Genomic DNA, 13,500 nt, shown 5'->3' on the forward strand with positions numbered 1-13,500 from the left:
AACCCAGCTGGTTCACTAATGTCCCTTTAGGGAAGGAAATTGCCATCCTTACCTGGTCTGGCCTACATGTGACTCCAGACCCACAGCAATGTGGTTGACTCTGAACTGCCCTCTGGGCAATTAGGGATGGGCAATAAATACTGCCTGGCCAGCGATGCCCTCATCCTGAGAATGAATAAAGGAAGAGCCACTGAAGTGAAATTCAAAGTTCACAGGCAGTGAAACTGGAAATCAGTGATTGAATTTATCACACAGAGTTAAACTCCATGTTAACCAGAGTTCCTGAATTTCTGAAGAAGGGTCTCGGCCTGAAACGTCAGCCTTCCTGCTCCTCTGATGCTGCTTGTCATCCAGCTCCATACCTTGTTGTCTCTTCCTTTTAGCTGGACAGTTTCTGTGTAAGGGACTCAATGAGAAGCCCCAAGAGCAGTCATATACCTCTCTGACATTAGAAGTTCCAGCAGTTAATAGACAGCTAATGTTTGGACTCGGAGCTCCAGAAAAATCCTCGGAGCTGTTGGGGTTCAGAAGAAGCAGGGGTTGGATAGTCTGGGACTTTTTTTCCCTGGAGCATTGGAGACTGAGAGGTGACTTTATAGAGGTTTATAAAATCATGAGAGGCATAGATAAGGAAGATAGCTGACAGCTTTTCCCTCACGATAATCAACCAGAATGGGAGCAGAAGTTAGGTCAATCCATTACAGAATGGAGTTTAATGAGATTTGATGGCCCACTGTGTCGAGAGGAAATTGTGAAAAAATCTGTGCGATCTGTCTTGGTCACCTTTGCGATTTGATTTGGGCTATGGGATGTTAGATCAAAGCCTGTTGCCCATGGTAGTGGAGTCTAAAACTAGCGGGCATAGGTTTAAGGTGAGAGGGGAGAGTTACAAAAGGGCCCAGAGGGATGGCATGGTGGTTCAAATGTTAGCACTACTGCCTCACAGCACCAAGGACCCAGGTTCAATTCCACCCTCAGGCAACTCTCTGTGTGGAGTTTGCACATCCTCCCCATGTCTGCTTGGCTTTTCTCTGGGTGTTCCAGTTTCCTCCCACTGTCCAAAGATGTGCAGGCTAGGTGGATTGACCATGCTAAATTACCTCATAGTGTACAGGAATGTGTAGATTAAGTGGGTTTGGGGAATGGGTCAGGGTGGGATGCTCTGAGGGTCAGTGTGGACTTGTTGGGCCAAAGGGCCTGTTCCCACAGTGTAGGGATTCTAAAGATTTACCACTGAGTGTTCACAATAAATTGAGCATGACTGTATTGCTGAGGTTATTGCCGATTGTTGAAAACCATGGCATTTTGTAGCCTTATTCACCTCATAAGTCTCCTGGATCTCACACTTAGTCCACTTTTAAAAAAGATTCCGTTCTTGAGCCAGATTGTAACATAAATCGAGTGGTCTGGTCTGGAATTGTAACAGTCTTTTAAATAAGTAGATCAAAACTGTACTCCAGATGTGGCCTTGCCAACATCCTACTTTCACATTCCATTCCCCTTGCAATTATCAACATTTAATTTCTCTTCCAACCCATTTGCTACTTTTCTGCTGCTTTTTAATTCTTTCTGCCAAAGTGGACAACTTCACATATTTTCCCACATTTTGCTTTGTCTGCCAGTATTTTTATCCACTCACTCGAGCTATCTGTATCTCTGTGGAAATAACTGAGTCCCCCAGCATTGACCCCCATGGCACATCCATCCTCTCCCTCTGTTACTGTCTCTCTTATATTGACCCCTGATCCTTTTCCACTTATGTACATCACAACGGCGTTGCTTCAAACTTCTGTCGTGTGTATGAAGTCAGCTGAGCAAGTGCTCTGATAGCAACCTGAGCTCTGCTGTTTATCTCATGTTGTCTCTTCAGAGTTACAGTCCTTTGTATATATTTTGCCTCCACAGCCTTCTGTAGTAGAGAAGGTTCATGATCATTTATGTGAAGAGATTTTTTTTCTCACCTCAGTCCTAAATGGTCTACCCCATAGCCTGAGACTGTGATTCCTCATTCTAGGCTCTTCAACCAGGGGTAACATCTTCCCTGCACCGAGTCTGTCCAGCCCTGGTAGAATGTTATACGTTTCAGTCAGATCCCTCCTCACCTTTCTAAGCTCTAGTGAATACAGGTCCAGTCAAACTCTCTTCATAGCACAGTCCTGTCAGTCTAGTGACCGTCGCTGCACCCCCTCTGTGGCAAGTGTATCCTTCCTTGGGCAGGGAGATCAAACTGCACTTAATACTCCAAGTGTGGTCTCACCCTGTACAGCTGCTGGAAGACATCTCTCTTTCTGAACTCAAATCTCATTGCAATGAAGGCCAAAGTACACAGAACTTAGAACAGTACAGCACAGGAGCAGGCCCTTCGGCCCACCATGTCTGTGCTGATCATGATTCTATTCTAAACTAATCCCATCTGCCTGCACATGGCCCGTGTCCCTGTATTCTATGCCTGTTCACGCATCTGTCTAAATGCCTCTTAAATGTTGCCCTCATGCCTGCTTCAACCACCTTCTCATGCAGTACATTTCAGGCACCTACCACCCTCTGTGTTTAAAAAAAGTTCCTCTCCTGTAAACTTGCCCCTCTCACTTTAAAACTATGCCCCTGCACATGTGACATTTCCACCCGGGAAAAAGACTCTAACTATCCATCCTATCAATGCCTCTCATAGTTTTATGTACTTCCATCAGGTCACCCCGCACAATCCAAGTTTGTCCAACTTCCATGTCATATGTAGACAGGGTGGATAAGAAGGTGTTTCGCACTCTTGCCTTCATTGCTCAGACCTTTGACTACAGGAGTTGGGACGTCATGTTGAGGTTGTACAGGACGTTGGTGAGGCCTCTTCTGGAGTACTGTGTACAGTTCTGGTCACCCTGCTCCAGGAAGGATATTCTTAAAGTGGAGAGGGTTATTTACCAGGATATTACTGGGAATGGAGGGTTTGAATTATAAAGATAGGCTGGAACTCTTTTCATTGGCATGTAGGAGGGTGAGGCGTGACCCCATAGAGGTTTATAAAGTCATGATGGGCATGAGAAGGTGAATAGCAAGGATCTTTTCTCTACGGTGAGGAAGTTCAAAACTAGGGGACATATTTTTAAGGTAGAGGAGAAAGATTTAAAAAGGACACAAGGGACAACATTTTCACACAGAGTAGTTTGTATTTGGAATGAACTGCCAGAGGAAGTGCTGGATGCGGGTATGGTTACAATGTTTAAAAGACGTTTGGATAAGTACATGAACAGGAAAGGTTTGGAGGGATATGGGCCGAACACAGGCAGGTGGGACTAGTTTAGTTTGGGAATGTGGCATGGACTGGTTGGACCGAAAGGTCAATTTCCATGCTGTATGACTCTATGACCCTCCTTATAGCTAATACCCTCTAATCCAGGCAGCATCCTGGTAAACCACCTCTGTAACCTCTCCAAAACTCCACATCCTTCCTGTAATGTGGCAACCAGAATTGAGCACAATACTCAAGTGCGGCCTCACCAACGTCTTATACATCTGAACCATGACTTGTCAACTTTTATACTCTGTACCCCGACCAATAAAGACAAGCCTGCCTACACCTTCTTTATCACCTTGTCCACTTGTGTTATGACTTTCTGGGAGCTATGGACTGGCATCCTAAGATCCCTCTGTATATCAGTGCTCCTAAAGAATCCAACCATTTATTGTATACTTTATTTCTTGCATTTGACCTTGCAATGTTCAGCACCATTTGCAAACCCTCAGGGACTGAGGCAGTCCATGTTCAATGGACTGTTAGAGTAGGCGATGGCCTAGTGGTATTATCGCTAGCCTATTAATCCATGAAACTACAGCTGAGGTTCTGGGGACCTGGGTTCGAATCCCAACATGGCAGTTGGTGGAATTTGAATTCAAAGATATTTTAAAAGAAATTCACCATGAAATCATTGCCGATTTTGGAAAAACCCATCTGGTTCACTAATGTCCTTTAGGGAAGGAAACTGCCATCCTTACCTGGTCTGGCCTACATGTGACTTCAGACCCACAGCAATGTGGTTGACTCTCAGTTACCCTCTGAAATGGCCTAACAAGCCACTCAGTTGTACCAATCACTACAAAGTCTCAAAGAAATAAAACAGGACAGATCACCTGGCATCGAACTAGGCACCGGAAAAGACAACGGCAGAAACAGCCCTGTCAACCCTGCAAAGTCCTCCTCACTAACATCTGGGGGTTAGTGCCAAAATTGGGAGAGCTGTCTCACAGACTAGTGAAGCAACAGCCTGACATAGTCATACTCACAGAATCATACCTTACAGACAATGTCCCAGACACCACCATCACCATCCCTGATATGTACTGTCCCACAGGCAGGACAGGCCCAGCAGAGGGGGCGACACAGTGGTATACAGTTGGGAGGGAGTTGCTCTGGGAGTCCTCAACATTGACTCCGGACCCCATGAAGTCTCATGGCTTCAGGTTAAACATGGGCAAGGAAACCTCCTACGGATTACCACGTACCATCCTCCCTCAGCTGATGAATCAGTTCTCCTCCATGTTGAACAACACCTAGAGGAAGCACTGAGGATGGCAAGGGCACAAAATATATTCTGGGTGGGGGATTTCAATGTCCACCACCAAGAGCGGCTCGGTAGCAGTACTACTGATCGAGTTGGTCGGGTCCTAAAGGACAGAACTGCTAGACTGGGTCTGCGGCAGGTGGTGAGGGAACCAACAAGAGGGAAAAACATACTTGACCTCATCCTTACCAATCTGCCAGCTGCAGTTGTATCTGTCCATGACAGTATTGGTAAGAATGACCATCGCACAGTCCTTGTGGAGACGAAGTTCCACCTTCAAATTGAGAATAACCTCCATCGTGTTGTGTGGCACTATCACCGTGCTAAATGGGACAGACTTCGCACAGATCTAGCAACTCAACACTGGGCATCCATGAGGCGCTGTGGGCCATCAACAGCAGCAGAATTGTACTCCAGCACAATCTGTAACCTCACAGCCCGGAATATCCCCCACTCAACCATTACCATCAAGTCAGGGGATCAACCCTGGTTCAATGGAGAGTGCAGGAGGGCATGCCAGGAACAACACCAGGCATACCTGAAGATGAGGTATCAACCTGGTGAAGCCACCAAACAGGACTACTTGTACAACAAACAGCGAAAGCAGCAAGTGATAGACAGGGCTAAGCGATCCCACAACCAATGGATCAGATCTAAGCTCTGCAGTCCTGCCACATCCAGTTATGGCAGGTGATGGACAATTAAACAACTCACTGGAGGAGGAGGCTCCACAAATATCCCCATCCCCATCCCCAATGATGGAAGAGCCCAGCACATCAGTGCAAAACATAAGGCTGAAGCTTTCGCAGCAATCTTCAGCCAGAAGTGCCGAGTGGATGATCTATCTCGGCCCCCTCCAGTGGTCCCCAGCATTACAGATACCAGTCTTCAGCCAGTTCGATTCACTCCACGTGATATCAAGAAACAGTTGGAGACACTGGATACTGCAAAGTCTATGGGCCCTGACAATATTCCAGCAATAGTACTGAAGGCTTGTGCTCCAGACCTTGCCGCTCCCCTGGCCAAGCTGTTCCAGTACAGTTACAACACTGGTATCTACCTGACAATGTGGAAACTTGCCCAAGTATGTCTTGTACACAAAAAGCAGGACAAATCCAACCCGGCCAATTACTACCCCATCAGTCTCCTCTCAATCATCAGTAAAGTGATGGAAGGTGTCACCAACATCGCTTTCAAGCAGCACCTGCTCAGCAATAACCTGCTCAGTGATGCCCAGTTTGGGTTCCACCAGGGCCACTCAGCTCCTGATCTCATTACAGCCTCGGTTCAAACATGGACAAAAGAGCTGAATTCCAGAGGTGAGGTGAGAGTGACAGCCCTTGATATCAAGGCTGCATTCAACCAAGAGTGGCATCAAGGAGCCCTAGCAAATCTGGTATGGTTACCAGGGGGCAAACTCTCCGGTGGTTGGAGTCATACCTGACACATAGGAAGATGGTCGTGGTTGTGGGAGGTCAGTCATCTCAGCTCCAGGACATCTCTGCAGGAGTTCCTTAGGGTAGTGTCCCAGGCCCAACCATCTTCAGCTGCTTCCCTCCACCATAAGGTCAGAAGTGGGGATGTTTGTTGATGTTTGCACAATGTTCAGCAACATTCGTGACTCCTCACATACTGAAGCAGTCCATGTTCACATGCAAGAAGATCTGGACAATATCCAGGCTTGGCCTGCAAGTGGCAAGGTGGCATTTGTGCCACACAAATGCCAGGCTATGACCATCACCAATAAGAGACAATCTAACCACCATCCCTTGACATTCAATGGTGTTACCATCACTGAATCCCCCCACTATCAACATCCTGGGGGTTACCATTGACCAGGAACTCAACTGGACCCACCACACAAACACAGTGGGTACAAGAGCAGGTCAGAAGTTGGGAATACTGCAGCGAGTAACTCACCTCCTGACTCCTCAAATCCTGTCCACCATCTACAAGGTACAAGTCAGGAGTGTGATGGAATACTCCCCACTTGCCTGGATGAGTGCAGCCCCAACAACACTCAAGAAGCTTGACACCATCCAGGACAAAGCAGCCGCTTGATTAGCACCACATCCATAAACATCCACTCCCCCCACCACCGACACTCAGTAACAGCAGTGGGTACTATCTACAAGATACACTGCAGAAATTCACCAAAGATCCTCAGACAGCACCTTCGAAACCCACAACCACTTCCATCTCAAAGGACAAGGGCAGCAAATACATGGGAACACCACCCCCTGCAAGTTCCCCTCCAAGCCACTCGCCATCTTGACATGGAAATATATCGCCGTTCCTTCATTGTTGCTGGATCAAAATCCTGGAATTCCCTCCCTAATAGCATTGTGGGTCAACCCACAGCAGGAGGACTGCAGCGGTTCAGGAAGGCACCTCATCCCCACCTTCTCAAGGGGGCATCTAGGGACGGGGCAATAAATACTGGCCCAGCCAGGGACACCCACATCCCATGAAAGAATAAAAAAGCTCAGTCTTTCAGTATGTTTCGGGTAAAGATTGCTAGATTTCTCATTACCAGCAGGGTACAGGGTTAAGGTGATGGGTTAGTAGAAGTGGTTGATCAGCTGTGATCATGTTGAATGGCAGGATGGGGAATGATGGGCTGAATGGCCTGCTGGTTTTCCTGTGTTCACATGCTGCTTATTGGATCTTGCTGTGTGCATATCAGCTGTCACCTTTCTGACATTACGACAGTGAGTCCAGTTGAAGGATTCTTTTTTGAGGCTCTTCCAAGGTAGTGAGAGGTTGTAAGGAAATACAATTTCTGGAGAAGGGTCCAGACCCGAAACGTCAGCTTTCCTGCTCCTCTGATGCTGCTTGGCCTGCTGTGTTCATCCAGCTCTACACCTTGTTATCTCAGATTCTCCAGCATCGGCAGTTCCTACTATCTCTTTTCTTCACACTGTCTTTCCCATTCCAGGGGCTGCAGAGTGACAGAGTGGTAACATCACCGGATCACTTATCCAGCCTAATGTTCTGATGGACATGGGTTCAAATCCCAGCACAGTGGGCTGTGGAACTTAGATTTAGTGAATTAAAAATCTGGAACTGAAAACTAATAATGTCCTTCAGGGAAGGAAATCTGCTATCTTTATCTGGTCTGGACTACATGTGACTCCCAACCCAAAATTTCATGGTCTTGATTCTCCTCCGAAATGGCTGAGGGGTAATTAATGCTGGGTTAAAATACAAGTCAGTGATGCCCACATACCATGAGTGAATTTTTAAAAAACTATACAGCTCCCAACCAGCTTCAACCTGATGTAACATTTATGAATTTCAAAAGTTTAATAAATATTTCTTTTCTCTCTCCTCACGCTCTGTCTCGCTCTCCGTTCCTCCCTTTGTTCATCTTTTATTTCCACCTTCTGACCTCTGTCCTTCCTTCATCCCTGACCTTGATCTCCTCATTTCACCTTCATTTCACTCCCTATCTTGACCCTCATTCCCATCTTGTGCTCCTCCCCCCATCCCACTGCTCCCTCATGTAATCGCATCCTGCTCCCTCTCCTCTTCCACCTTAACTGATCTCCCTCCTCCCGTTCCCTCCCCCTTTCCTTCTCTCTTCCCTCCTCTGCCTCACCTCCATTCCTGCCTTTCCCCTCTGCTTTTTGCTCCCTATACCTCGTGCTGTCCCCTGTCTCCCTGCCCTGACACTCTCAGATGGCCACGTTCATGGGGAGAGACAGGTGGGAGCTGAGCCTGAGACTGCTCCTCCTTGGGCTCTGGCTGCTGGTAGTCTCTGCCCAGCAGACGACGCCGGTGCCCCCCCAGCGGGAGAAGGTGGCGGTCCGATTGTCAGGCTACCCTCGCAAGCATAACGAGGGCCGCGTGGAAGTCTTGTACGAGGGAGAGTGGGGGACCATCTGTGACGACGACTTCAAGCTGGAGAACGCGGTGGTTCTGTGCCGGATGTTGGGATTTACCACGGCCGTCGGCTGGACACACAGCGCCAAGTATGGCAAAGGGACAGGTGAGGGCTCGCGGGGGGCGGGGGAGTCCTGGATGAATCCCCGGTGTTCCCCCTTCCCTTTAACATGAAGGTTGTGGAATTAACAATCACAGCCAGCTGACTCAATCATCTCGGGCCCACGAGACCCTCCCAAAGAATTTCCCAGTGTAGAACAAGGCTATTCAGCCCGTCACACCAGTGCCAGCTCATTAAAAGAATTAGTTCTCCTTGTTCCCTGTGCTCCCTGTTCTGAGGAAGGGTCACCAGACCCGAAACATTAACTGTTTTTTTCCTTCACAGATGCTGCCAGACCCGTTGAGCTTTGCCAGCAACTTTGTTTTAGTTCTCCTTCAGCATCACCTTCCAAACCCACGATCACTTCCATCTCGAAGGATAAGGGCAGCAGATACATGGGAACACCACCACCTCCAAGTTCCCCTCCAAGCCACCCACCATCCTGCCTTGGAAATATATCACCGTTCCTTCACTGTCACTGGGTCAAAATCCTGGAATTCCCTCCCTCAGAGCATTGAGGGTCAACTTACAGCAGGTGGACTGCAGCGGTTAGACTATAAGACCATAAGAAATAGGAATGGGAGTAAGCCATTCAGAAACCTCAAGCCTGCTCTGGCATTCAATAGGATCGTGGCTGATCTGACATTCAGCTGTCTGAGAGAAGAAATTCCTCCTCCTCTCAGTCTTAAACTGGCCCCCCTTGTCCCACACTTTCCCATGAAGTGAAATGTGCTCTCAGAATTTACACTGTCGAGCCCTTTAAGAATCCCCTGTGTTTTAATAAGATCACCCCTCACTCTTTGAAACTCAAGGCCCATTTTGCACAAGCACACCTTTATAGGACAGTGCATACGTTCCTGAGAGTCAGTCCGTTTAGTATTCCGGTTTGATCCAATGAATCCTGCAGATACCTTCATTTTGAACATTTGTCCATTTCCAATCCAGCACAGAATTCCAGATAAAGGTGGTTAACCGTGTGGAAAGAAGTTGGGGGCCAAGTGCTGACCAATGGGATGTTTGATAACCAGTATGGACATGATGGGCCGAAGTGCCTCTTTCTGTGCTCTAAAGGCAAAAAAAAACCCCATGAGGTTCTAAATTCTCCGCATCTCTCCTCAGAGTCTGTTGCCAAAGGCTTTAAACTTCTGACCCTCTGTGGCTCAGAAACAATCTCGCTGGAGCCATTCCATTAACTCTATTGTTCACCCTCCATCTTGAAGAGCTATTCAACCGTGTGGGGGGGTTTGCAGATTACACGCTGACAAATAATCTTACCTGTTGCTTTCCAGGGAGGGTGTGGCTGGATAACTTGGATTGTCGTGGGACAGAGAAGGACGTCTCCGAGTGCAAATCCCTGGGGTGGGGGCAGACTGACTGCACACACGAGGAGGACGCTGGAGTTATCTGCAAGGACGAGCGCATCCCTGGATTTGTAGACTCAAATGTCATCTCGGTACTGAACCCAAACCATTGAACATGGACGCCACCCTGAGGCTCGGGGAAGGGGCTGGGCCCGCTGCTTAGTTAGCAGGACCCTTTAAAAAGTCACAATGTGGAGGTGCCGGGGTTGAAGTGGGGAGGGCAAAAACAGAAATCACACAACACCGGGTTATAGTCCAACAAGCTTATTTGAAACCACTAGCTTTCGGAGTGCTGCTCCTTTGTCATGTGACTTAAAAGTGAAAGGCAAGAGAATTGGAGGCAAAATAAACCACCCAGAGGGTGATGGGGGTCTGGGATGCACTGTCTGGGAGGGGACTTGAGGTGGGAAACCTCACAGCCTTTAAAAGGTACTCAAAGGGGGCGACATGGTGGCTCAGTGGTTAGCACTGTAGCCTCAAAGCGCTGGGGACCTGGGTCCGATCCCACCCTCGGGCGACTGTCTGTGTGGAGTTTGCACATTCTCCCCGTGTCTGCGTGGGTTTCCTCCGGGTGCTCCAGTTTCCTCCCACAGTCCAAAGATGTGCAGGCTAGGTGGATTGGCCATGCCAAATTGCCCGTAGTGTTCAGGGATGTGTAGCTTAGGTGGGTTTTAGGGGGATTTCTCTGGGTGGGATGTTGACACTGTAGGGATTCTATTCTATTCTAAGTGTCACAACATGCAGGGCTATAGGCTCAATGTGGGAAAGTGGCACTCGTGCAGATTTAGCTTCAGCAGTACAGACCCGATGGGCTGAAGGGCCTGCCCTGTGCTGTATGACTCTGTGACTTCAGCATTTGGCTCAGAAGCTTGTGATTTCTAATCCCCCTGCAGTTTTCAGTGCATGGTCCAGGCTGACCATCCCACTACAGTGCTGATAGTCTGGGGTGGGGTGGTGCTGCAGTGCTGGGGAGCTGTCTGTCCCCTCAAACAGGGTGTAATCAATTCCTCAAAAGTCCCTTGAAGATCAAGGGGCTTTTCCTCCGGACTTTGACCAATATTTACCTCTACGTTAAAATCACACAAAAAAATAGAATGTTGTTTGGGAATATTTTGCTGTTTGCGGGGTCTAGCTGTGCGCAAATTTTAAAGAAAATATATCCACGTGAGGATGTGGTACCGCTGGCCAGGCCAGTACCTATTACCCCATCTCTAATTGCCCTGGAAAAGGTGTTGGTAGACACCTTTTTGAATCAGAATAGTCTTTACTGTCATGTGCACTTGAATGAGCGCATTTGAAAAGTTTGTAATGTCGCTTCTTGGTACAGGGTATCTTAGGTACAGGGTACATAGGTACAGATACTTTACAGAGTTCAAAAAAAAGGTTAGCATGGGAACAGTCCAGAAAAAGTCCAGAATGATAATAGACTTGACCATAAGTACTTTAGTTTTAGCCCCTCTCCGACATGAGTCTGTGCCCACCGGCCCCAGATCACCAGGCCACACTGCCTCCATTTGCCAGCCTCCATCATTCCACTGTCACCATGGGACTCGGCCCTCACGCTCAGCTCTCCCTCAGGCTCCAGCCGTGACCTGTCTCCCCCGACTCCGCTCTCCAGGTAGGGCAGGGCAGACGAAGGTTGTGGGTGTTGGCGGGGAAGGGAAAAAGCTACAAAGAAGAAAGAAAAGGAAAAGGAACTGGCGAGCTGAGGAGCTCTGACTGGAGGGTCCTACACTGCCGCCATCTTGGATACATTCCCCTTTTGATAGGGAGGAGGGGAGGCTCCTATGAGGCACGAAGATTGTGGGGGAAGTTGGCTATTCCTGTGACGTAAATACTTTACATCTCTTTAATCAATCTTTCAGCCTCGTGTGGTAATAGTGGGGCCCAGTGCTGGATATTGTTTGATAAGACTCCTGTGAAGCACTTACGATGTTTCACCACTTCAAAGGCACTATATAAATGCAGGGTATTGTTGTTGAACAGTTGTTACCTCTCTCTCCTTTTCTCAGACAAATGGAGACGAGCTCTGTGTGTCAGCTGTAGAGCAGTACAGTACAAACAGAGACTGAATACCATTCCCACAGTCACGCTGACCAGCCCTTATTATGGCTAAGGACTAGGTTCATAATTTGGGATTGTCTTTTCTGGGAACCCATATGGAATCACTTCAGTGGATTCAGTAGCTGAGGAATGCGAATGCTCCCACACAGCTTTATGGAAACTTACATTCCTTTTGACTGCAGTCACTGCTGTCTCCTTGGTCATCCTGCTGCTCATCGAGAAAGTGGGCCTGCACTTACCCAACCATGCACAGAGAAAAGGAGACTGATTTCCCCCCCACCAACTTCCTCCCTCCGTCCATCACACTGGGATTCAGCAGTTGCTCAGTGGCAGTTTAGAGAGTTCGGAGTTTAAGATGTACATCAGAGATTCGAACCACTCAGCTGATGCTCCCACTATGGTCCTGAGGGTCTGCTTTGTGTTTTAACATTGAGACATTATTTCAAGGCACTGTCTGGTCATGACCACATGGTAATCCCCCTCCCCCAGCCCCGTGTCCACTCCCCCCGCCATCACACATTCTACACCCGTTTACTCCCCTGTGTCCATGTTTTGTTTTTCTTCATTCCTTCACAGGCTGGCTAGGCAGCATTTAATGCCCATCCCTAATTACCCAGGGGGCAGTTCAGAGTCAACCACATTGCTGTGGGTCTGGAGTCACATGTAGGCCAGACCAGGTAAGGATGGCAGATTCCTTCCCTAAAGGACATTAGTGAACCAGATGGGTTTTTCCCAACAATCAGCAATGGATTCATGGTCATCACTAGATTCTTAATTCCAGACATTTATTGGGTTCAAATTCTACCATCTGCTCTGGTGGGATTCGAACCTGAGTCCCCAGAACATTACCTGGTTCTCTGAATTAACAGTCCAGTGATAATACTACTAGGCCATTGCCTCCCCATACTTGAAATGTGATAACATTTATAGGCTGTGGGCCCAGTGCAGGAAGATGGCCCTGGTGTAGGTTGTTGTATGGTTTTTGATGGGCCAAAGAGCCTGTGCTGATTCTATGATGCGATGTAGACAGTTCTCCTTCTTGGCGACAGGTGCAAAGCGAGCAGATCGAGGAGGTGCGTCTGAAGCCAGCTGTACCTAACGCCAGGCAACGCCTCCCTGTCACCGAGGGCTTTGTGGAGGTGAAGTACAAGGGCCAGTGGGAACAGGTCTGTGACAATGGCTGGAACTACAAGAACAGCAGGGTGGTCTGTGGAATGCTGGGATTCCCTGCCGAGCGAAGGACCAACAAGAGATTCTACAAGTAGGTCCAGCCCAGAAACGGGGGTGGGGGTGGGGGGAACAGTGGGGGGCAAATGAGGGCTGGGAGATGATGGGGTGGGGATTGAAGATGGGAAGGGGGAGGTTCATCTGGGAGTGGATGGATTGGGGGGTGAAAATGGGGTGGGGGAGGTAGAGATGGGGAGAGAGGATGGGGTGGAGGGAAGTTGGGGCGGCGGGAGAGGATAGGGTGTGGGGAGAGGATGGGGTAGAGGGAGGATGGGGTAGGGGGAGGTTGGGGTTGGGGTGGGGGGAG

The 13,500-nt window shown here is 48.5% G+C and overlaps 1 protein-coding gene across 1 annotated transcript in view; it reads left to right on the forward strand.

Annotated features, from left to right (window-relative positions):
- The window catches only part of LOC109911856 (lysyl oxidase homolog 3B-like), a 30,095-nt gene that overhangs the window by 12,918 nt on the left and 3,677 nt on the right, over nucleotides 1-13,500 (forward strand). The window contains exons 2-4 of the mRNA XM_048600647.1: nucleotides 8,238-8,547; nucleotides 9,831-9,994; nucleotides 13,016-13,227. Coding sequence (XP_048456604.1) covers nucleotides 8,238-8,547; nucleotides 9,831-9,994; nucleotides 13,016-13,227 — 686 coding nt within the window. The remainder of the gene's footprint in view (nucleotides 1-8,237; nucleotides 8,548-9,830; nucleotides 9,995-13,015; nucleotides 13,228-13,500) is intronic.

This window comes from Rhincodon typus, chromosome 1, assembly GCF_021869965.1.
Source record: "Rhincodon typus isolate 14 chromosome 1, sRhiTyp1.1, whole genome shotgun sequence".
In the NCBI taxonomy this organism is placed as follows: Eukaryota; Metazoa; Chordata; class Chondrichthyes; order Orectolobiformes; family Rhincodontidae; genus Rhincodon; species Rhincodon typus.